Source organism: Exophiala bonariae (assembly GCF_035927105.1).
Source record: "Exophiala bonariae strain CCFEE 5792 chromosome Unknown scaffold_25, whole genome shotgun sequence".
In the NCBI taxonomy this organism is placed as follows: Eukaryota; Fungi; Ascomycota; class Eurotiomycetes; order Chaetothyriales; family Herpotrichiellaceae; genus Exophiala; species Exophiala bonariae.
Genome location: NW_027042500.1, coordinates 403,626 through 426,960, shown reverse-complemented (window position 1 = coordinate 426,960; position 23,335 = coordinate 403,626). Strand labels below are relative to the sequence as shown.

General features: G+C 50.6%; 8 protein-coding genes across 8 annotated transcripts; 3 read left to right on the top strand and 5 right to left on the bottom strand.

The window, feature by feature from the left end:
* Positions 1 to 367: 367 nt before the first annotated feature.
* NOP1 (Small subunit processome complex component) lies at positions 368 to 1,664 on the bottom strand (the record flags this gene model as incomplete). The annotated part of the gene is made up of 4 exons (XM_064850218.1): positions 368 to 426; positions 495 to 1,173; positions 1,295 to 1,422; positions 1,514 to 1,664. The coding sequence occupies 4 exons, from the start codon at positions 1,662 to 1,664 to the stop codon at positions 368 to 370; spliced, it is 1,017 nt and encodes a 338-aa protein (XP_064703105.1).
* Positions 1,665 to 2,248: 584 nt separating this feature from the next.
* LTR84_006657 (uncharacterized protein) lies at positions 2,249 to 3,652 on the bottom strand (the record flags this gene model as incomplete). Its single annotated transcript, XM_064850217.1, has 1 exon — positions 2,249 to 3,652. The coding sequence occupies one exon, from the start codon at positions 3,650 to 3,652 to the stop codon at positions 2,249 to 2,251; it is 1,404 nt and encodes a 467-aa protein (XP_064703104.1).
* A 771-nt stretch (positions 3,653 to 4,423) lies between these two features.
* Positions 4,424 to 5,198, bottom strand: LTR84_006656 (uncharacterized protein; the record flags this gene model as incomplete). Its single annotated transcript, XM_064850216.1, has 2 exons — positions 4,424 to 4,777; positions 4,824 to 5,198. 2 exons carry the CDS (start codon positions 5,196 to 5,198, stop codon positions 4,424 to 4,426), a joined length of 729 nt encoding a protein of 242 aa, XP_064703103.1.
* A 589-nt stretch (positions 5,199 to 5,787) lies between these two features.
* Positions 5,788 to 10,220, top strand: LTR84_006655 (uncharacterized protein; the record flags this gene model as incomplete). Its single annotated transcript, XM_064850215.1, has 4 exons — positions 5,788 to 6,191; positions 6,364 to 8,391; positions 8,987 to 10,087; positions 10,142 to 10,220. 4 exons carry the CDS (start codon positions 5,788 to 5,790, stop codon positions 10,218 to 10,220), a joined length of 3,612 nt encoding a protein of 1,203 aa, XP_064703102.1.
* A 344-nt stretch (positions 10,221 to 10,564) lies between these two features.
* Positions 10,565 to 12,579, bottom strand: LTR84_006654 (uncharacterized protein; the record flags this gene model as incomplete). Its single annotated transcript, XM_064850214.1, has 6 exons — positions 10,565 to 10,689; positions 10,749 to 10,839; positions 10,903 to 11,651; positions 11,708 to 11,849; positions 11,901 to 12,173; positions 12,223 to 12,579. 6 exons carry the CDS (start codon positions 12,577 to 12,579, stop codon positions 10,565 to 10,567), a joined length of 1,737 nt encoding a protein of 578 aa, XP_064703101.1.
* Positions 12,580 to 13,715: 1,136 nt separating this feature from the next.
* On the top strand, positions 13,716 to 15,713 carry LTR84_006653 (uncharacterized protein; the record flags this gene model as incomplete). Its single annotated transcript, XM_064850213.1, has 4 exons — positions 13,716 to 14,358; positions 14,428 to 14,699; positions 14,752 to 14,882; positions 14,954 to 15,713. The coding sequence occupies 4 exons, from the start codon at positions 13,716 to 13,718 to the stop codon at positions 15,711 to 15,713; spliced, it is 1,806 nt and encodes a 601-aa protein (XP_064703100.1).
* A 228-nt stretch (positions 15,714 to 15,941) lies between these two features.
* On the bottom strand, positions 15,942 to 17,796 carry LTR84_006652 (uncharacterized protein; the record flags this gene model as incomplete). The annotated part of the gene is made up of 5 exons (XM_064850212.1): positions 15,942 to 16,424; positions 16,487 to 16,620; positions 16,685 to 17,349; positions 17,406 to 17,469; positions 17,520 to 17,796. 5 exons carry the CDS (start codon positions 17,794 to 17,796, stop codon positions 15,942 to 15,944), a joined length of 1,623 nt encoding a protein of 540 aa, XP_064703099.1.
* A 4,154-nt stretch (positions 17,797 to 21,950) lies between these two features.
* LTR84_006651 (uncharacterized protein) lies at positions 21,951 to 22,931 on the top strand (the record flags this gene model as incomplete). Its single annotated transcript, XM_064850211.1, has 1 exon — positions 21,951 to 22,931. One exon carries the CDS (start codon positions 21,951 to 21,953, stop codon positions 22,929 to 22,931), a length of 981 nt encoding a protein of 326 aa, XP_064703098.1.
* Positions 22,932 to 23,335: the final 404 nt, after the last annotated feature.

Below are 23,335 nucleotides of genomic sequence, written 5' to 3'. Positions count from 1 at the left end.
CAATAACATTGTCCAACGCCTTGGAACTCCGACCATAAACGCCTACGTACAACATGACGGACGACGTGCGACCGATTTCCGCAACCCCTGAACGTGGCATGGCAGGGCATGGTAATGCTGGGATCCCAGTTGCGATTCTCTCTGTAATCCCATTTTTCAAGCCAGGTTGTTGTGACATGTACATCGTCTTCGAGGCCCCGGGTTTTTGAGAAGCACGCGTAAAGTGGTTTCACCTTTCAATATATTAGAGGCGCCCAGTTACTGTTTTCTCCCGCGCCGTTCTAGGACCCGTTGTTGCTTTTCATACACCAGAACCATAAACTAGACTGTTTTTCGTCGCAGGCATCAAGATTGGGGAAGCACTGCTCTAGTTCGTGCTGTGCTGGTATATGCCGGACACTATGCAATGATCACGCTCGAAGGGTTCTGTGTGAAGGATCGACAGTCAGTATGGATTGTCCTGCTTGTCAGGGGACAAAATGTCCAAAACTCACCTAGTGTCAACTGTTCCTTGGGCTTAATTCGCTCTTCTCGCATCTTCTTGACTTCGTTGGCAAACACCACCTCGGGTTTGGCCGTCGAGTCGATACAGTTGGCCTTGATCGAGACGAGGATGCCCCCGCCGACTTTCAGGAACAAATGTGCGTTTAATCCGACAATTCGGGCTTGATCGGGCTGTGCAACGTCGGCAAAGACGACATCCACCATACCAACCAGCATACGATAGCGCAGAGGATGTCTGGCGTCTTCGATGATGGGAATGACGTTGGTGCGGTGGGTGGCCATGGTGATCAAATCGCGACCACTTCGGTGAGAGAACTCAACGGCATAGACTCGTCCAGTAGGTCCGACAATATCGGCAACGTGACTGACTGATGTGCCTGAAGCTGCACCGAGATAGAGGACTGAAGAACCAGGGCGGATGTAAATCTCTTCCAAACCTCCTAGAATACCAGCTGCCAACTTGCTGCGGAAAGGGTTCCAGACTCGGTATTCCGTTTTGAGAGCGGGTGCGGCATCGGTCTCGGCTTCACCGGTCACAGCTGGGGTTGGGTTGTCAATGCTGACACGTTTCTCGCCGTAAACAGACTCGCCGGGTGTCAGGTTCTTGGTGACCAGGAGATCTTCCTTTCCACCACGAGCGACGAAGACACCGGGATGTCTATGAGGTTCCTAAGATTGCGCAAAAACAATGTGTTAGTTAGGCTTTCCGATGTGCCTCAAGCTCCAACACAACAGGATTTGATGTCCTTCGATGAGTCTTTGGAGCGAGAAGGTGCCATGATGAACCCACAATGATGACTTTGGCACCACCTCGGGCGCCAGGCTTTCCACCTCGACCACCACCTCCTCTGGGAGCCCCGCGGCCACCGCCGAAGCCTCTGCCACCGCCTCGACCACCACGGTCGCCGAAGCCGCCACCTGCAAGAGAAGAACAAGAGTCAGTCAGAGATGTGATTCTTTCCCACGCATTTTCTGGGTATCCTGCAGCCCATTCAGAGAAGAGCTATACCTCTGCCACCACCGCGACCGCCGCGATCACCAAAACCACCTCGTCCACCACCACGGCCGCCTCCACCACGGCCCCCGCCAAAGCCTCCTCGTCCACCTGGAGCACCTCTTCCACCGCCTCCACGGCCTCTGGGCGCACCGCCGAATGCCATCTGGTCTGTTGTTGTGAGAAAAAGTTTGTTCGTTCGATTAGGGAAAGAGGATGAGCGAGTGGGCAGGAATCGAAATTTGTCTTCCTCGAGGAATGGGAAGATGAGATGTCGGTGTGATATGGATGGAGTAAAGATGTAAGGATTATGCAAGCCTTGGAAATGGACTCTTTTTTCTTCCGCGAGTAGCGCAGTCCTTCTTTTGCCTTCTTGCGATCGGTCGGATCGAAATTTGGAGCTCGCACTTCAAGGGCAAAGAAGTCGAAAGTTGCAGCAAAAGCCTGGAGAAATTATTTCGGTCTATCCCTGATTAGGATTAGCTCGACAGCATTGCCAAGACTGAGCTTCATTGGTGGAACTGGACTTGCCGTACCGGATGGCCGCAAACATCACTCCTTCCTCCTAATGAATATGATCAAAGGCAATGGATATTCTATCAAAGGGTGGTTGTGAGACTGGGGGAAAATATGTATATCCTTGATGGAATCCTTGATGGGGCAATTATATTACTTCTCAATGCCGTGTAGTAAAAGAGTATCTCTGCCATCACCTCTGTGGGCTGGTTCTTCAATATTTGAATTTTATATTCAAAACACCGCCTTATTTGAGTCACTTCTCCAACGTTCACCCTCTCGCCACATGGTCAACCAAAACTGCTCATCAAACCCTTCCTCATCACTTCCAATCAACGGCTTGATATTCTCTGGATACACCACATCATCATCACAAGTCCCTCCACGCTTCGCCAGTGCAAACATCGTATCACCACTCGTAACGATGCGACCGCTCCTCTTAGCCTCTTCCACCTCGGCTGCCGCTGAGCCGATGCCAACCATCGCAATCAAGAAATCACTCGGCAACATCGACCAGCACTCGTCGTCACCATTCCCCGGTAGGAACATGTCTCGGAGCGTCTGCTTTGTCACCACCTTGAGCGGCATCTCTTTGGCCGCTTCTCGAGCAGTGCCCCAGTACATGACATTATTGCCTTGATAGGCATTGTCCAAGAGTGGTGTGTCACCGAGCCCCACGGCTCCGCTCATCATGTCATTTTGACCTGGTTTGTGCTGCACCTTCTCCACGTCCGGGGAGTCGCAATCGTAGTCCTCGTCCGAGATGAAGATGTTGTCGTTGGTGTGATATGCGTCATTTTGTATTGGAGAAAGCTCCTGTTCGGGGATGAAGATGTTATCGCTGCTGTAGTATGTATCGTTTGGCGTCGAGGAGAAATCCAACTCGGGGGAGATTGGTTCGTTTTTACCTGCCGATGGTGATGTTGGTCGGTCGGTCTCCTTGCTAGAGGCGGTCGGTGGTCGAATGCGTTCGTAGCTCAGCCTACGGCTGCTTGAGTCACCAGCTGTGTTGATATCACCGCGGTATGCACCTGATGAACGCGAAATGCTGCCTGACAGGGGTAATTTCGGGTAAGTTACACCTGCCGATGGTAAAGCCGAATCTTCAACCTTGGCCCTGGTCGGGGTTATTGCAGAAGGGTAGCTGAAATCCATTGGGTCAGTCCCTGGCCGGTTCCGCTGGTAACTATGTCTGCGGACAACCGAACCTTCAAACTTGGTATTTGTTGGGGTTGTTGCAGAGGGATAAGTGAAATCCATCGGGTCAGTGCCTGGTCGATTGCGTTGGTAACTATGTCTGCGGATGCCCGAGCCCTGACTGGTACTGGTGCAGGAAGTCTGGCTTCGTTCACCGAGGCGGGGAGAGGAACTGAAATCTATGGGATCTCTTGTCGATGTGAGTTTCCTCTTGTGAGATCGTTTCTTCGTTGGCAGTGTAGTGCGGCGGGAAGGATCATTGCTTGCAGGAGTGAGTTTACAGTCAGACATTCCCTTCTCTATTTCTTCGTCCCCATCTGAGAACCAGGGTAGGCCATTTTGATCACGATCTTTCTGCAAGAAGTCTTTTCGTGCGTTAGCGACCAGAGTGAGTAATTTTCCCCGCGAGAATGAGGTACTAGATGCTGGGCTGACAACCATGATCGACAAGGCTTTCACCTACTGGCGTCAATTCTCTGTCTGCAGTGATTTCTTTGCAATGCCAGTCGTCAAGTAATGGACTGTGAACACAGTCTTTCACGACACTGCAACATCTGACCATGTTAAGATATCTGTCGTGACTGGATGGACCTTGTTTGTTCCACTACGGATGCACAACCCCGAAATGTCTCCTTTGTTGAAAGACTATAAGGCTCTGTCTTCGGCATGCTGGTTGCGGAAGTCTGCCTCTCAACACCTTTGTTGTTCGTTCCTTGAATACTTTCAATGTTCATGCAACCACTTCAAACTTGGATCTGGACATGAGTATCGACTCTCTCGTCTCATTCCCGCCTCGGTTTCCGTCCGAACCTTCATTGAGTTCATCGCACTAACTTTGAGAAGCTCAGGATCACAGGAACGGGAACAAAATCACTCACTACCGGCTTTTATGGTATTGTGAAGTTTGTCTCTGTGCTCATGTCCGCTTTGTTCATTGTCGACTTCATTGGTCGAAGGCGGTCGTTGATAACTGGTATCTGTCTGCAAGTTAGCACTCTCATCTATGTCGGTGCCTTGGTGCTGCTAACGGAATGAGTGTCACTTGCATTTCAAGCCACTCAACCATCAAAAATGCTTCAACCATGGCAATTGTGGCCATCTTCCTCCATGCGGTTGTTGGTCTATTGGCTGATTCAGTGCACCTTACCTGATCAGCTCGGAGATATGCTACAAAACCCAAGTTCGAGAATGTTTTAGTACTAACGATATCATTCATTCAGAGGTATCGGGATCTACCCAATCTGGATCCGTCTCCCTCTGTCGCAGCCACATTCGTCGTACCTCTTGACCTTGCGCTTCATCCTCGGCTTCTTGACCGTGTTTCTCTCTTTTGACTTTGAGACGCAGTCTTCCTTGACTGCCACGCCCATTGAAGTCTAGGGGCCACTCCAAGGGTAATTTTCCGTTCACACCTCCATCGCCGGTATCTTCTGCTTCGGAGCTAACCCAGCTGTAACCCGCCTTCAGAATAAGGTTGGCATAAATTGTGAAAGTTCCCCACCCAAGACGTCGAACTTCGTAAGGTGGCCATTGGACTATCACCCGCGGATTGCGAAATGTTTGATGCTAGTTTTGTCAGCGAAAATTCAGGCCACAAGAGCATTCATCGTACTAGGAATATCTGGACTTCTTCAAACAGATCACTCCTCGATGGCCGTATGAAGAAGTTCCATTGGTGCTTGTTGTTATCTTCGTCTTCTGTCCGAATCATGGAGTGCTCGTTGCCGATGTAAACCGTCAAGGTCTCGACTCTGGATGCCGAGTCGTCATTTACCGCTGTTCGATGCTCGACTCGCCTTTCTTCATAAGCAACAGGGTAATAAGTCTCTAAATTAGACTCTCGAACAGAATCAAACTTTGCCGCCGTCAATGTACGGCACATTGGACATTTCGTCTCAATCTCATTGGGCAGAAGCAGGACGGCGCGATCATCTAGGCCCACCGTCGTCATCTGCGTCGTGATGGACACATCGGCCCAATGAGCCATACATGATTCACATAGAGTATGATTGCAGCGTGTTTTCACTGGCCTGTAGAGTAAGAGCTGGCATATGGGACATATATCATCTTGGTCAATGTCAACTTCTGGCGTGCTTGCTGAAGGCGTAGGCTGATCATCGTCTTGTTTCAAGGCTGATGCTTTCCGTTTCATTCTCCGGTCGTGTCAGTAAGTTTGAGCTTCTAGAAGCACGGCAAGAAGAGTGATTCTTTTACGGAGGCTGTAGGCTAGATGTCATTGCTTGCGTACCTAAACAGGCAGTTGCCCCTCATGTCGTCAGGCTGAAGACTGTTATGACAGCCTGATTGTGCTTCGGGGCTGTCCGGCGAGCGCAGCCGAGATAGTCAGTCACGTGAGCAGCCTCTACGTTGGCGCAATACCGTCTCAATAGCAGTGCCAAGCTCCCGAGTGTGTCTCATGTTCCCATGGTCTTGAGACGGGGCAGTTACTCATGCTTTGCTTACAGGATCAGTGGCTTCCATGTCCACCAGGACGAGAACGAATTTGAGCTCGGACATCTTAAGAGTCAGATTATGTACTCGGAAAATCCGACTTGGTGGTGTCGAAGTCAGACTCTATGGCCGAACTTCTTGGGCTGATAGCAAGCTGCGTGAATATCGTTCAAGGCCTTGATGCTATCTGCACCGCAGCCAAAGAGAATATCCATCTTGGAGAAAGCGCCCGAAAGGAGCTTGTTATCCTCGTGGGCAAAATATCATCCTACAGGGGTATCATCGCAGGGATTCAGTTGCAAGCAGAGCTTGACAAAATTGCTGGATTTGATCGACTTCTGGCTCTGAACCATGTCAATGGACCTTTGAAGGCGTGCGAGGAGGCGACAATTCTCATCAATAAACGTATTGCAGGTCTCTCCAAAAGAATTCATTTCGGTAAGATTGTCGATAAGGCGACTGCCATAAGTCTACGAGCGTTTGATGATGCTCTGCCAGTGCTTCAGCTTGCCTTGCATGCAGACCAACGGTGAGTAACTGTTTCTTTGTACAAGTCTAGAGAAATTAGATGGAGTAGACTGGCCGCGGCGGAACTTGCTTGGCTGAAGCGCTTGTTTCATGCCTCGCTACGATGTCGAAGCGTGACGAATAAAAGCGGATGCTTTGAATGTCTTGTGTAATACTGCTGACTATCCGGCTAGGGTTATAACGATCGAGGTTGAGAATTATGTCCGGGCGATTCACGAAGATTTGTCGATAGTAGTGTCAAATACTGACGCTATCCGAGATGAGATCACTGAAATGAAGCAGTTGATCGAGGGTCAACAGTTGAGCAACCTTAGTGAACTCGAAGCTTTCGAATTGAATGAAGTCAGACAATGGTTGAGTAAATGCGACCCAAAAAGCACCTATGAGCAATGTCTGAATAAGATCTCCGGCGAATCTGGGAGATGGTTTCTGGAGCGTGCTTTCGATGATTGGCTCGAGAATGGCTCACGGGCCAAGTTGTTCTGGCTAAAGGGCAACAGCGGGCCAGGTGGCAATACTCGAGCGAAGGTGTTGTGGCTAATAGGCAACAGTGGCTCTGGGAAAACTACACTGCTCTCCGCGGCAATACGGCACCTGAGAACCAAGATACCGTGGGCAACAAGGCCGTTGTCGGCGTATTTCTACTGCTCATTTGCTGTGAAAGAGACTCAAAGCGCTTCGAACGTACTTGGTTCGCTGCTTTCTCAGCTTCTTGAACAAGTCCAAGGGGTTTCGGCAGCGATTAAAGCAGCTCATGCTTCCAGTCGACACCAGGAATCTGGGTCGAAAGGTCCCAGCATTGAGGAACTCGAAAATCTTTTGACTCGAGGATGTGCCTTGTCACAGAAGGATATACTCTTATTTGTCGATGCTCCAAACGAAAGCGACGAGGCAGAGGAGATCCTAGAAAGTCTGCTTCGCGTGGCTAGAAAATGTGCAAATCTACGTTTAATGATTGCCAGCACCCCAGACCTGGATCTGCAACAGATGACTGGTACAACTCCGTTCATCCAAGTTGATATGAATTCTGGCAATGTCAACCAGGACATTTCTGCGTATGTCGACCAACGTCTCAGCCAAGAAAAGCGATTGCGCAAACTTCCGACCTTGGTGCAACAGAATGTGCGGCTGGTGTTCTCAGAGAATACGCAGGGGTCATTTCGCTGGGCAGAATGCCAGCTAACCGCACTGATCGAGAACGCTCGTTCGATTTCACAAATCGAACGTGCTCTGCAAAGTGTATCCCCAACCCTCGAGGGATTGTACATTGCGACGTTGGATGCCGTTCCATCGTCAGATCGCCCGTTGCTAAGAGCTGCTCTACACTGGCTCATGTTTGGCGAGCGACCACTCCGAATTGAAGAAATTGGCGAAGCCATGGTTTTCAAAGGCAACGGTAGCTCAATCCAACCAGAAGATCGATTGTTCCCGGAAAGTGCTGAAGAAATCTTGAGAAGATGTCCCATGCTCATTGAATACAATGCCTCCTCCAAGTATGCGGCACTTGCTCATTCGTCCGTCCAGCAATTCTTGGCTTCTGAGCAATGCCGCCTGAGTTCCGTTTGGGAGTTTCATTTCGACCGAGTCGAGGATCTTGGGGCATTGGCCTGTCTTACGGTTGATTATCTGAACCAGCCTGTATTTAGATCTGGCTACTGCCTAGTCAAACAAGATGCAAATGTGCGCATGAAAGAGTGGCCATTGTTGAAATATGTGTCATCAACATGGCCAAGCTATGCGACACAACTTCCCTCGGGTCAGTATAAGCAGAGAATGGAGAACGCCATGAAATCTCTGTTTGCGACTTTCACTCTGCCGAGAGGAGGCAACTTTGGATCTTGGGTTCAGATCCATCTGCCAAGGCATCTACACCACAATCAATGTCTTTCGCATCCACTCTATTACATGGCACGCGCGGGCATAGATGAAGTCGTTGAAATGATTGTGGCTATGGAAGGCAGAGGTGTTCTCGAGCTTCAGGGAGGCAGCCGCGAATCCACACCACTACACGTTGCGTGTGCATATGGACGCACCAGCACAGTGAAGTTGTTGCTAGAACTTGGATCTGATCCTAATGAGCGGAACGGGTCCGGAGAACGAGGACTAGCGTGGGCGAAGGTGCACAAATATTTTGATATCTACGATCTCCTGCTCCAATACGGAGCCAAGCCTCTGGGAGAAGAATATAGAAAGACTCTAGGGTACTGAGGACACCTCGGTCGCAACGAGGCACTGTACAGCTAAACCACTCCATTAATACCCAGGTACATAGTGGATCACTTCCCGGCCGTGAACATGTCACGTGAAAGTCAGTCTCCCATCACGTGGCCGCGGATGCGGCGGAAGCTTTTAATCCGGCGACTCGGGATATCATTAAGTCATCAAATCATCGCGTTTCGTCTTTCACGGGGACTCGATAGGAAATTTCATGAGATTAAATCCCGCGATTGGATCTTCTTACAGAGTCCACACGCCACACTGCCCCTGGTCCCTCGAGGAAACCGACTCGTCCAAGTGTGATCGAGTAGCCTGATACTCCCACTTGCACGTTGAGCTTCTGAGAGTTCGGATTTATTCTGCGGTCAATCGTCACCATATGTTTATTTGCCTCGCCCATGTCAGATTTCCCCTGAACCAGACCCTCTCAAGGCTTTTATCTGCTGCCTGATCCCGACGAGTGCCGACTACTTCTCCCACGCTCCCTCTCCTACATCTGGCCCTCTCCTTGCCAGATCTTTCAGTTCAGTCACAATCCGACCTGCACATTCCTTTAATTTCAATCCTGAGGATGCCTAGCCGTACCCTTCCCACCCTCCTTCAGGCGGAGGTGGAAGCACACAATACCAAAAAGTCATGCTATGTCACAATCGGTGAGCGCGTCTTCGATGTCACCGACTTTCTCGAAGACCACCCCGGTGGTCCTGAATTCATCCTGGAATATGGCGGCAAAGATGTCAAGGCCATAATGGAAGACGAAGTCTCGCACTTCCACAGTGAAGCCGCGTACGAAATTCTGGAAGAGAGTCTGATCGCTTTCGTCACCACTGATGCTGTGCTGAAGACCGCCACCAAGTCGACACACCCTGACGAAGTGGTACCATTACCTGCGACCGCCAATGGAAATGCCCAGTTGAAAGAGCAAGGCGTAAATACTGAGGATCTCCCCTCTCGCGCGGTGTTCGAGACAACGGGCATGTCCAGCGCAGAAGATTTGTCTAAAGACACCGACTTGGGCGCAGACTGGAAGACACACAAGTTCCTCGATCTCAACCGACCACTGTTTACACAGATGCTGTTCAGCAAGTTCTCCAAAGAGTTCTACCTCGAACAGGTTCACAGACCTCGACACTACCGTGGTGGCGATTCGGCCCCTCTGTTCGGAAATTTCTTGGAGCCCTTGAGCATGACACCGTGGTACATAATTCCACTACTCTGGCTTCCACCCGTCACATATGGATCCGTCATTGGGTTCGCAAACCTTTCATCTCCGTTCGTCGCTGCTTCATACTGGCTACTTGGTCTCTTCCTGTGGACTCTAGTCGAATATCTCCTCCATCGCTTCGTTTTCCACCTCGACTACTATCTTCCGGATCACCCGGTCTTCCTCACATTGCACTTTCTCCTCCATGGTATCCATCATTATCTGCCCATGGATAAATACCGATTAGTCATGCCTCCGACGTTATTCTTGATACTGGCTACCCCATTCTACAAGCTTGCACATACCGTCTTTTGGTACGACTGGTATGTCGCAGTGACAGTCTTCTCTGGAGGCATCTTTGGATATATCTGCTACGACTGCACTCACTACTGGTTGCATCACCGTTCGTTGCCTTCATACGTGCGCGATCTCAAGAAATATCATCTGGCTCACCATTACCAGAACTTTGAGCTTGGGTAAGTGTCCATCTTGACTTGTGGATCTCGAGTAACAGCTAACACGCGGAACAGTTTCGGAGTCACCTCCAAATTCTGGGATTATGTCTGGGGCACCCAGCTCGAGTACGCAAAGCCAATCAAGTCGTCCTAGACTAGACTGGAAGTGGTTAATTTGATCAACATGGCTCCGTTCTGTGCGATCGCATTGATCATCCTTTCTCAGTGGTTTTCTTCAGATCCTGTACAATAAAAGACAGAGCAACCCATGTGGCAATCCCTATCTTAATCCCAAGTCACACCCAATTGGTTGAATGGATGGCGTCCGGGAGATTGAGCAGGAGGGGGCAGCATCACGGCTTCATGTATACCTATTATGGTTATCACCAATAATATTAATGTTACGACGAACGAATCCTTGTTCGGACCTTTTCCTGTGCTCGGCTGACTCTGTTTGTGCCCTATCGTCGATTTTGAAACGGATCAAAGTATACGCATCTACTGTGAACGCCCCTTCAAGCATTGATCAATGATCCGACCATATTGCAGACACTCCTCGTCCTTGAACCGACTGGTGAAGATCTGAATCGACAATGGCGCCTTGTCGAGGATATCGGGTAGGTCTAGAAATCGGGTATATCAGCAGGGTGGCTACCGAGTATCAAGGGGAGGGATCACTCACAGTCTGCGCCTGGTTCTCCCGACTTCCTGACCACAGCCGTCGGATCCAGCTCCTTCGAGACCTGCGAGAAAGGAACAACACACGCCGGATACTATCTCACTTGTCAGCTAACCCTCACCCCTACATTCAGCACTCTGATATGGGATATACTCACATCTAGCACATTGACAAAGACTGTATAGAACGGCCAACCAAAAGTATCATGCACGACGGCCGAACTTCGGGCGACCGGGCCGATAATGACATCGAGCTTCTTCTCCATCCAGATGTTCCGCGTCCACGATTCCTGCAGCTCGTCCCGCTTGAGATTAAGCGCCGCGTATCGGTGGAAGGGATCGAGGTCCGTCACGTCGGTCTTCACAAACTCGAACTTGCCGAAGTTCGCAGGCGCCTCGCGCGTGCTGACAGAAGGGACAAACGGCTCGCCGCTCGATGTGATGTGCCCGATTAATGTCCGTCCGGGATCGAGCGCCATTAGTTCCCACGCGACTTCGGAGCACGCGTTAAGCTGGGCTAGGGACGGGGCAATGGGGATAAGCTCGTGGCCTGCTTCTTGGAGGATCTGGACAGCCTCCGCGAGAGCTCGCTTCACGGGTGGCTGGAGCGGGTAGAGTGGCTCTTCTGGGAAGATGCCGATTCTCAGTCTCGAGCGAGAGGGAGAGGTGGCGAGGCGCCGCCAGGGTATGTCCAAAGCAGTGACGTCTGTTCTAGCGGGAACGGCGTCGATGATTGCTCTGGTCAGGATTTCAAGGCCGTTAAAATCGTTACTGAGCGGTCCTGCTGACACTAGCATGGCTCGAAGACCAGGAAGTCCCCATGAGGCTTGTCCTCCGGCGGGTAGGCGTGCTGCTGTTGGTCTGAAGCCATATGTGCCGCAGCAAGCGGCGGGAATACGGACTGAGCCTGAATAATACGATTAGCCAAGTCGAACGACAATTTAGCTGATGCCTTTGTCCTACCTGCAAGATCTGTTCCGATTCCCAGAGGCGAGCCACGGAAAGCGATGAGTGCGCCTTCACCACCACTCGATCCGCCGGCTGTCAGCATGGTATTGAATGGATTCAATGTTCGGCCAAATATATTGTTATGCGAGTCACCCGTCTATGATGATATCAGCAGACAGCATGTATCCCGTACGATATCCAACCTTACCGCCACCGTTTGAGGAATATTGGTTTTCACATAGACAACGGCACCGAGCTCCAGCAACATCTCGACAAGGTGCGAATTCGACTCCGCCTTCGTCCCCAGGAAGGAGACATACCCGCTACTTGCCTCTTGACCTTTCACCTTGAATGTGTCCTTGATGCTGATTGGAAGTCCATGTAGAGGACGGAGTGGCTGCTTTCCCTCGGCGCGAAATGCATCCAGAGCTTTCGCGCGCTCCAGAGCCTCGCTGAAGAATACCTCTGTGAGGCAGGATAGCTGGGCTTTGTTAGACACGCCGTTGCCCGCGACTGGTCTTGATACTTACCAATTGTTGGGCGATAGCGGCGCGCTTGCAGAATGCAGTCGTCACCTCGAGCGAAGTAAAAGTGCCAGAGGCCAGTCGATCCAATAGCTCCGCGACCGAGTATTTGTCTGTGATCTCAAGTTCGCGCGTGGAAAGGATGCCCGATTTGCGAGGGACATCGATGTCCAAGATTCGGTTCGGATGGCTTTCCAGGGGAAGCGAAAGCTCAGAGAAGATCTCTGCTGAGAGTTTCCATTCATTGGGGATGTCGTTCTTGCTACGCTCCTTTTTCTGGGCCACGATCTTCTCCCATTCTTGAAGATCCCCAGGCCGACCTGTAGTAGCGGTATTCACGTCGATTGGGTTTTGCGATGCCATCTCTTAGCTATTTGTACAGTTGCACTCGTGGCTGAAATGTTCAAAGTATTCAGGTACATACATCGAGACATTGAAACCAGTTCAAATCATGTGGGCAATACCCAAATTATATGTATATTTGTCCCACCGTTGGCAGGACAGCCATCGTGAGATCCCATAGCATCTTCGGCAGTCGTCAAGAGTTCTCGGCAGTCATTTGGAGAAGATGTATGACTAGAAACATAGCGAGATGGGAGCAAAGTTTCGATGTTCACATCCCACCTAGTATTATGGAAATTGCCCACAATGGAGTTCATGGACTCACCGGTGACCAAGAAGCAGAGGGGGGTCACGAGAAGTACCTACGCCTGGGGAGTTAGCCTAGAACCGACTAGAAGGCAGCTTGTACCTATTAGACAGGTAGCAACTACCTAACTGACTAGATAGCTGATGGGAGCCCCGTTTGCTCTTTCTACTAGCTACCTGAGGGACCTGTGGGGTCGTGATCATGAGTAGAAGGCCAACATTTAAATGTACTGTGGGGAGTTGGGGGTGGCTTGAGGTGTCCAGGTCGAGAATGACTTGGAGCTCTGTGGGCGCACTGGAAGGCAAGTGACACCTGGGAGTGGTTAGTCCCCAGAGAGCCATTTGAATGCCAACGGACAACCCCACTGCAATTAATTGGACTTCCAAAGGCTTTGGTCAAGTATATCCTTACTTGAATTAGGCGCAGTTAGGCGTTGAGATAACAGGCTTATTTCGGTACTCTCGGCCAACCATATGACCCAAAAGCCGCTCCCCCGTGCGGTGTCCGTTTAACTAAGTACCTAGTAACCTAACTAGATGGTTACATGGATGCCAATGTCGTCCCAACTACTTCCACAGCTTTATCTTGTCATCAAAACGGACGGAGCGTTGATATGTGAGAAATTGAATCTCGATTACGACTTCTCACCTTCAGGAAGTTGGTCCTCAAAGGCAAAGATATAGTATATGTCATGAATTCACCAGCATTGCGATCATACCCCAGAACCAACGCTCTGGGGTCGGCCAAGGTCGACTGCCACACATGCTTGCGATTGAGAAAGCGTTGTGATCGCCAGCGTCCACAATGTGGCCCTTGCATTAACGGAGGCCGTAGTTGTGGTGGATTCGTCATGGACATCGTCTGGAAGAACGATGAAAAGCCACGACGAGCGCAAGGGGAAGGGGGAATCGCCTCAACGCCCTTTGCTAACGACGGCGACGGAGACACAGAAGCTTCATATCTGCCAATGGCTACAACTACAGCGACAACCAGCAGCAAGCCGGTACGCTTCGTGCAGAACGGTGCAAAACGGAGGCGGAAGACGAGCAAGTTGCCAGCAGTCATGAATCAGTTTATGACGACGGTTCGCGCCTGCCCTCAACCAGCCGATGAGCAAAACGAGCGGCTCAACTCGTTTATCCCCCCAGTCTATCCTGCTTACGAAGATACCACCGTTATCAACGAACCGGACGAGTCAGCAGACATCGTCATCGACAGCCATTGGCCCGAGGTGATCCCCGACTTCCTCGAGGCCGTGCAAGGCACTCCCAGCTCAACTCATTCTTCGCAATATGATACGCCATCGGAAGTATTACTGCCATTTGATAGTGTCACCTCGCCTCAAAGTGAGTTTCAGTGGCAGGGCCCAGACACAGGGCAGATCCTGCAGCTCTACAGTCAAGTGTCGCCACAGACGATGGACATATTCCCGCTATCACCAGGTCCTCTCTTCTCTAGTCCTACCCAGAAAGCCGCTGCGATTCTCGACATGTGTGAGTATCACATATGCACGCCTTTTTGTTAGGAAATCTTGGGATATACTAATATCTTCATATGACCAGACGACCAGGAATTTTGCATCCTCCCACTGACCGGCGATTGTGCGAGTAATCCATTTCGCATCCGGCAGGACAGTTGCGAAGGCTCAGCATTCCTCCTGCACGCCATGCTCGCCATCTCGTCGCAGCACCTGGCGAAGAAGAATAAATCCGTCGTGCTAGCGACCGAGATGTGGAACCATCATGCTACGGCGCTACGGCTGTTCAGTCAAGCTTTGGACCATGTCCCCGTGGCTACATTACTGGATACACTACTGCTTTTGGTGAATTTCGAGGTGAGTTGGTCGATATCATGTACCTTGTCATTGAAAGTTAACATTGCTTTAGGCCACACAGTCGGCTTCCAGCACGTGGGCAATTCACATTAGCGGCGCACAAAAACTTCTCGAAAGTATGGGCGGCGTCAAAGTCTGCCAGAAGGGCTCCAGAGCTCGAGCGCAAGTTGCCATGATTGTTTGGTACGAATGTCTCCACAACGCGAAACAATGCCTAATGACTTTGCTAATCACTTCGTGATCTGTGGACACAGGTGGGACGTAACGGTCGCCATGATATCGCGCAAACGGCCACTCCTCGATCTCGGATACCTGGAGAACCTGATCCTCCACGGCGAAGAAGACAGCTGGACGTTCTTCACGCTGAACGGCTGCCCCGCACAGCTAGTCATGTTCATGGCGCGCCTATCGATCCTCGCCTCGACGTGTGAGAAAGTGCAGGCCTTGGCTGTGGAGTCCCCATGGGTTACCTTCAACACTGTGCCTGTGGAGGCAATAGTTGCCGAAGTCATGCAGTGGACGAATCCTGAAGGTGCAACAGCCGAAAGTATCGCGTGGACGGATGACGATCCAGAAGAGAGGCTGAATCGCTTCCACTGCATCGAGGCCTGGCGTAATGCGATCCTCCTCTACGCTTATCGAGTCTTCTACCGTCCTCAGACCAATTCAGGTCTACGTTCTATCACTCATCTCGCGCGGGTGGTCCTTGACCACGTCCGCTGCATTCCCGAGTCGGATATCGTGCAGAAACAGACCCTCCTGCCCGTTTTCCTCGCGGCATCCGAGTCCGGCGATGAGACGACACGGAATTTTGTACGGAATTTCTGCGGCCATTGGACCGCTACGGCGAGGTACAGTATGTTTGGCACGGTGGGAGCGCTGCTGGAAAGCATCTGGGCTGATTGGGACGCCGACTTGAGGAAGATTTACTGGTGGGGAACAAAGGTCGGCAATGGCGATCGTGAGTCGCCTGGTGGACAGAGAGGTCTTGTCTCGGAATTGCTTCTTGGCTGAGATGTTCATTCCCCTGGTCCTTCGAACACTGAGTACTTGGAAGTCATCCCGGTCCAATGATATCTTGGTTCTATCTATCGTTCACCCAACACTTTTCAGACGTGCTAGATTGAAGCTAAGTATGGCCATTTGTATGCGAGGTTTGCAAGGACGGTCGGGACCGACTCAGTGACCTACGTCGACTGCTTCCGCTTGACGCTCATCACAGTTGTACATCTCCCAAATCTCTCAAATCGATGATACTTTGCCATCCTTCGACGAGTTTTCTCCATCTAGCTCTGATTTCGGAGAGACTTCTACAGCCGATATAACGTCACCCTGGAGGGCGGCATTCCGCCTCTCGGTCAACAGCGCGATATCGATCTTGGGGCCGGTGAACACACCCCGCTTGGTAGTGAACCACAATGAAACCACAAACACGACCAGGCCAGCAGAGACCACCGACACGTAACTCATATTCTGTGGCGTCACCGGCAGAGAGGTTGGAAAGCAGTAGAGAATATCGAGAAACACGACCCACGCGATGGCAATCGAGTTGATTGGTACACCAAGGCGTCCGAGATTGAAATGGCGTGGTGGAAGAACGCGGTCGCGGCCACGGTATAGGACTATGGCCTGTGGGATGACGCACGATGTTTGCAGGAAAACAATACACGTGCTAACCATAGCTGAGAACGCTGTGGTTGAGCCTAGGAAAATCAGACCGTAGAGCTAGAGGGATCAATGTCAGTGGATGGCGCTCGCATAGTTTTACCTAAAGGGGCATGGCATACCGTGATGAAACTTGCGGATAGCATCATTGCATTTGCTGGCATCTGATATTTTGTGTGCACATGGGCCCAAAGGTGAGAGTAAGGTAGAGCTCCGTCACGAGAAACGGCCCAAAGCGTCCGGGATGAGGTCGTAGCTTTGCGGGAGTGTTAGATATGATGTCTTGAATGCTTGGGGGTTTGACTGAGTCATGTACATACCATTAGCTACCAGGTTCCCGAAGAAACAGAACGCAAACATCGCCAGCAAAATCGAGGCTGCCACCCGAGAGCCAGTTCCCTGGTAGTAGATTTCAATCAATGGAAGGCCTGCATTGGTATTGAAGACCGCATCCAAGTCGGTGATGGAGTACATGAGAGATACCGCAAAGGGAAATGCAGTCAATAGGCCCACTAGAAGTGGCCAGATGATGACGCGTGGTACCATTTTCGCCGGGTTTGCGATTTCTTCGCACAGATGAGCCGAACAATCGCTACCCAGAAAGGAGTAAACAGCATTTCCCACAGCAAGCATGAATGACCAGCCATTACTTGACCATCCAGTGCGACTGGTGGCATCGGTAAAGATGAATGAGCCGTCTGCATGGTTATTGCGACTGACAATGAATAGTGTAAGCATGGTGGAGCTGAGAGTGCAGACAGCTACCACAAAAAGCATCTTGTTGAAAGCCGGAATCCAATTGGAACCAAAAACATTTGCAGCAACCGAGATCCATGTAAGGGTGACATAAATCAGGTATTGATGCCAGTTGTGGATCTCATAGTTTGGGTACCATACTGCAACGATCTCAAGTATCATGGAAGCGACGAAGTTGGCCACGGATGCTGCTCCCAGCCACCAACCGATGATACTCATCCAGCCGTTCCTGGTAGGGCGTTTATGTCAGGATGCTTCCATCTTTTCTTGACGAATCGAACTCACATGTAGGACGCAAATGGCTTATATTTGTCGGCCGTCACCATGAATGACCAGTAGTATTGTGCACCTGTCGCAGTATAAGTGCTGATTCTTGAGGCAGAAAGCTGGGAGACATGCCTGCAATAGGGTAGGCACTTGCAAGCTCGGCCATACCAGCAGAAACAATCATCGTCATGCCACCAGCAATGACGAGGGACCAGATAGTGCCTGCTGGGCCAGCCTCGGTCAGACTGATGCCCACAGAAGATCCTGTGCCGAGCCAGGTGCAAGTGAGGTCGAAGGACAATGCAGCAAGCGCCCAGAAGGTAAAGCGACGGGGCATGGTACGCTGGTAGCCAGCTGCCTCGAGCTCGAGGTCGTCCATCCGGACCTCTTGCATATTGGAAGGCGCCATAATTGCGTATATTGTGAGGATATGTTAATGAAGTTATCTTGCGAAGAGCTGTACTTCTCAGAATGAGAGAGCGATATCAGATCGAGTCAGAGTGCTGCTTCTGTTCCTATCTATCACTTATATCTTCGTCGGGAGAAGCACAGGATTGCTTTATTTCATAACGGGCCAGATTCCTCAATGAGCAGCGATAAGCTACCCAGGAAGGGAAGTCGGCACATTTCTTGATAGAGCCTGGATTCCGCTTGGACAAGGCTCACGTAGAATGTAGTTCAGACGCTCTCCTGGTCGATGAAGGACACGAGACTGATTGTGTGGGAAACCAAGAGCATTACGAACTGCTAGCGGGCAACCTCGGATAAGGGGGTTGATGGGACGGAGCAAACGAAGATTGAATTGCCTTGTATGGAAGGAGAGATGAACTTGGCGCTTTCACGAATCGGACCTTATCTCTTCCAGCGTCCGAATCGTGGGGATAAGAGGAACCTCTGCTTGGTTCTCTTTTACGACCTATCACTGGCACCTCGGCATAGGAAATGCTTTCAGCTATCTCCTAAGATCTGGGTATTATCTCTGTTACCTAATCCGGTAACAGAGATCAGACCATTTGATCTTGTGGTTCTCCATCACGACCAAATTGTGGAAAACTAATCCGTGATCTCTGGGATAATGGGTCACTGGATCTTTTTTGGCATATCGACGACGCTTAGCTGCTGTATCCCTTGAGGGTCTAAACTAAGGATCTGAGATGAGATCCTAACTACCAACCTCTGCCTGCCATCTTCTCTTGGCTGCTAAGAGTCGCACAGTTAATTCCAACCATGGCCTCCCCTAGACCCGTACTGCACTCGGCAAGGACCACTGGATCTTGATAGTGAGTTGTGGCTTGTACAATCGCCCGTGCCCTCTTTGATGCGTCCCCAGACTTGAAAATACCGCTCCCCACGAAGACTCCATCACAGCCCAGCTGCATCATGAGTGCGGCGTCTGCTGGCGTAGCAACTCCTCCTGCTGCAAAGTTGACCACTGGCAGCCTGCCCAATGTCGCTGTCTCTCTCAATAGTTCAACGTCGACTTCTATCTCGCGTGCCATGGCCCGGATTGCATTGTCGCCTCCTTCCGCTAGAACGGCCTTTGCTCGAGCGATCTGTTCATTCAACAATCGCATGTGTTTGACTGCTTCCACCACGTCACCGGTTCCTGCTTCGCCTTTCGTTCTGATCATTGCAGCTCCTTCAGCAATTCTTCTCAGTGCTTCTCCAAGGTCCCGACATCCACAGACAAATGGCACCTTGAATGCACTTTTCTCAACGTGGAATCTGAGGTCTGCCGGGGTAAGGACTTCACTCTCATCGATGTAGTCGACCCCAAGAGCCTGCAATATTTGACATTCGACAAAATGTCCGATCCGAGCCTTAGCCATCACCGGTATCGTAACGGCAGCCTGGATCTCTTTGATTAAAGCAGGGTCAGACATTCTAGCCACACCTCCCTGCACTCTGATATCGGCCGGTACCCTTTCGAGCGCCATTACAGCACATGCTCCAGCTTCTTCTGCAATGCGTGCTTGCTCTGCATTGATAACGTCCATTATCACCCCTCCCTTTAGCATTTGTGCAAGTCCTGTCTTGACTGCAAAACCTGAGAAGGGGGAGCTGTTGTCGCCCATGGCTCTCTCTGAATTTGGGCCACTTGAGCGTGAGGATTTTGTGCGACGTGCTTCTTCGGAGTCGATGCTGTGCTTGTCAGAGGAATATTTTGTGCGTGCTGTAGCTCGAAATATATTTCGATACTATTATAAGCTCAATATGTCTCCATATTCAAATCAGAACAGGCAAGCTAATTCGTAGTCAACAATATCATGTCCCAGTATCTGGCAGTGTGGAGTTCTGGAATGCCGGAGAAGTCCCCAAACTCACATCGAATCTGATCAGCATGTTGCATCAGGATCGAAAAGCTGTCAGCGCCTTTCCTTCCTAATTTGACATATCCGAGTGGTGAATATTCATTGCTAACTTGGGTAATCACCCGACCGCAGTTGTAATCCCTGAAATGAAAGGCGAGATCTGAGCCGAAGGCCAAGCAGCCCTGCATATGCTTCAAGGGCTTTGACGCGGTGGAACATTAGTTCGTGTTTTGCGAACGGCAGCCAAAGATATCGTTCATGAACTCAGTCCGAATCGCAATGATATGATCATACTAACTTTTAGCAATCTATTCTCTTACAGCCTCGCTCCTTCACCCAATGCCTCAGCCACCAAACGTACCGCGGCCTCTGCACATCCGTAGGAAGACTGATATCCTGCACCGCCAGCGCCGTAGTTGTGCACAACCCACATATCACCTATTCTCTCCTTTTCAATCCTTGTGCCTTTGTCTCTCACCGGACGAAGTCCCACCCCATGCCGAATGACATCCAAGGCCTCGATACCCTTTCCGCCTGTCAGCTGTGGACATGCTGCCACCGCCCTCTTCATAATTCTGATTGCTAGGTTTGGGTCGGGCTGACTTTCCCAGCTTCCTTTTTGATAACAGCCTCCCAGTATAGTCCCACCACCCGCAGCACGGGTCATGATGTAGCATGCTTCGTCATCACCATCATCCGTGCCCGAGAAACTGATCATCTTGCCGGCATCATTACGTACGACCACTATCTGGCCCCGTGCAGGGACAACAGTCGTATCAGCCACACCTCCTAGCTTAGCCGCACCGAGTCCTGTGCAGTTGACAATCAAGTGAGGTCTTCCTGCGATTGAGGGGGAGACAGCATCCAGGATATGCTCGAACACTGCACGCTTGAAAATCACACCATTTGCAAGACATTGAGAGACCAACCACGGCAGGTAGATGGCAGTGTTTATGCAGACTGATGTGAATGCAGTGGCAGAAGATATCGACGGATCCAAGTTTTCCTTTGGCAGTGAACGAAACTGCAGTTTCTTCGAGTCAGTAAAATTATCTCGGTTTGTCACTGGGGTTGAGGCTGACATTTGGCACCACATCTTTGAACCAGGCATTGGGCGAAAGTAATTCATTGAACCAGGCTGCTGTAGCTGATTTGGCATCGACGGCACGATTATAGATTTCGCATTCTGTCTCTCTCCATCAGTGAATCCATCGTACGCTGGCTACCATACAACAAACCTTGAAAATGGACCCCTGCCTCTGGTTTGTTCCGAGCAAGATCCGCAAGAGGAGCCCAGGTATCTTTATCCCATTGCGCAGCTGGTGTACCTCGTTCTGAGACCCTATTTAGATTCCGAATATCAGAAACCTGTCCCTGAATAGTCCATATACTCCCTTTTGGTTTTTTACTTACGGCATATAATTTCCCCCTGCCCAGGGTGAAGCATATTCGATATCGTAGTCTCCAGGCATATGCTTAGCGGCGACCACGATGTTATATTTCTTCTTCTTCGATAGTAGCAGTGCAGTCGTGAGCCCTGCGGACCCCGCCCTGAAGTAGTGTTAAAACTGATCAATGGCCATTTCGGTGGCATGATCCATAGTTGCCATGAACGTACCCGACAACAACAATTGTTTTCTTTGCCTTCATTTCGCCGGTAACAAGAATTGATGACTCGGTCCAAATAATAATCTTGATTCTCTAGAATTAAGGCACAGAATAGCTTTCCAGTTTGGATATTTTTCTTCTCCACGAACCAATATATCAAAACTGATCGTGTTGTGCACAGCTGTGTGGAGTCAAATCTCGCCGATGCCGAAGTTTCCCCCCAGGAACCAAATACAAGACCGAGTGACTCAGATGTATCCTCGCAACGGGTTCATTCCTCCAAAATTTGGCGAAATCTTTAACGCCAAGTCGTAAACTACTGGAGATCTGTAGCTCGAAGCCATGGTTTAGCTCGCTGGGGTGGCATGATTAAGTTTCCCGTCGGTAATGTCGTCACCTCGAACTCCCAAACTCAACTTCCAGAAGGGGTAATACGCTTTTGATCGAGGCTCGGCGCAACCGAGGACATACGGAGTTCACCCTTTCATGCAAAGCCTCGAATGTAGGAGCGGAGAAAGGCGAACCTGACACCTCTTAAAAGCGCTTGGGGGAACGGGACCGATGGGTAAGTAAACATCTAACTCACAACGATACACTCCCTTAATCATATCATCTCAAATTCCATAAACAATCTCCATCAAAGATGGCCACCATGGAGAGAGTCTTTGGCGACTATGAGGCACGCAAAGCCGTGCTCGCCAGCAGCACCAATCCGTTCGCCAAAGGAATCGCCTGGATTGAGGGCGAACTTGTCCCATTCCACGAAGCAAGAATTCCACTGCGTGATCAGGGTTTTCTACACAGTGATCTCACATACGATGTTCCGGCAGTCTGGGACGGACGGTTCTTTCGACTAGACGACCATTTGGACCGCCTAGAACTAAGCTGCAAGAAAATCCGCCTGCAGTTGCCAAAGCCCAAGGCCGAGATTAAGGAGCTGCTTTTCCAGATGACGGCGAAATCGGGGATTCGCGATGCCTTCGTCGAGTTGATTGTTACACGGGGCCTCAATGGTGTTCGCGAGTCGAAACCTGAGGATATCGTCAACACCCTGTACATGTTCATTATTCCCTATGTGTGGTGCATGGAACCCGAGATCCAGAGAGTCGGCGGCAGCGCGATTATTGCACGGACAGTGAGGCGAGTCCCGCCTGGTGCGATCGATCCGACCGTGAAGAATCTGCAATGGGGCGATCTCATCCGCGGCATGTATGAAGCGAGAGACAGGAATGCGATGTATCCGTTCCTCACAGATGGCGACTCGAATCTGACTGAAGGTTCTGGCTTCAATATCATTTTCATCAAGGATCGGGTCTTGTACACACCTGACCGGGGTGTCTTGCATGGCGTCACGAGGAAGAGTGTCTTTGATGCGGCTCGTGCACATGGCATTGAGATTCGGTGCGAAATCGTGCCCGTCGGGCTTGCATACCAGGCAGATGAGATCTTCATGTGCACGACAGCGGGTGGTGTTATGCCTATCACCACTCTCGACGGAGAGAAGATCAACGGTGGGAAGATCGGGCCCATCACAAACGCCATCTGGGACAAATACTGGGCTATGCACTGGGATCCAGTGTATAGTGCTGAAGTTGACTATGCCATGTTCAAGGGCAAATTATAAAGAGGCCAGCCTGTGATATGAGGAATCTGCTCCAAAAAAGGACAGGAAAAAGTAATTACCAACACCAGAAATCTTGTAGCTAGGGATATTCTCCCTGACATAAGCATTGGTACTTAAACTGCCCTATGTCGGCTGGCTAAGCATCTCAACTGCCTTCAAGTGGTCAAAGGACTCAAAAGAGGCGTCTTCCCCTTAATTCAGCCCTCGTTGGCACACTCTTCGGAATTCTTGCACAGGGATTAAAAGATCGATTATATACGCCTAGGCTAGGCTCGAAACTTGGGAAGACTCCGCAGGCACGTCGACACAGACTGTCATTTATAGCATCAACGGTTCGTTTCCATGAATTTTTGGAAAATATTTGCCGTGTCCTAAAGAGAGGAGGAGGGGTGGAATCAGTGGTA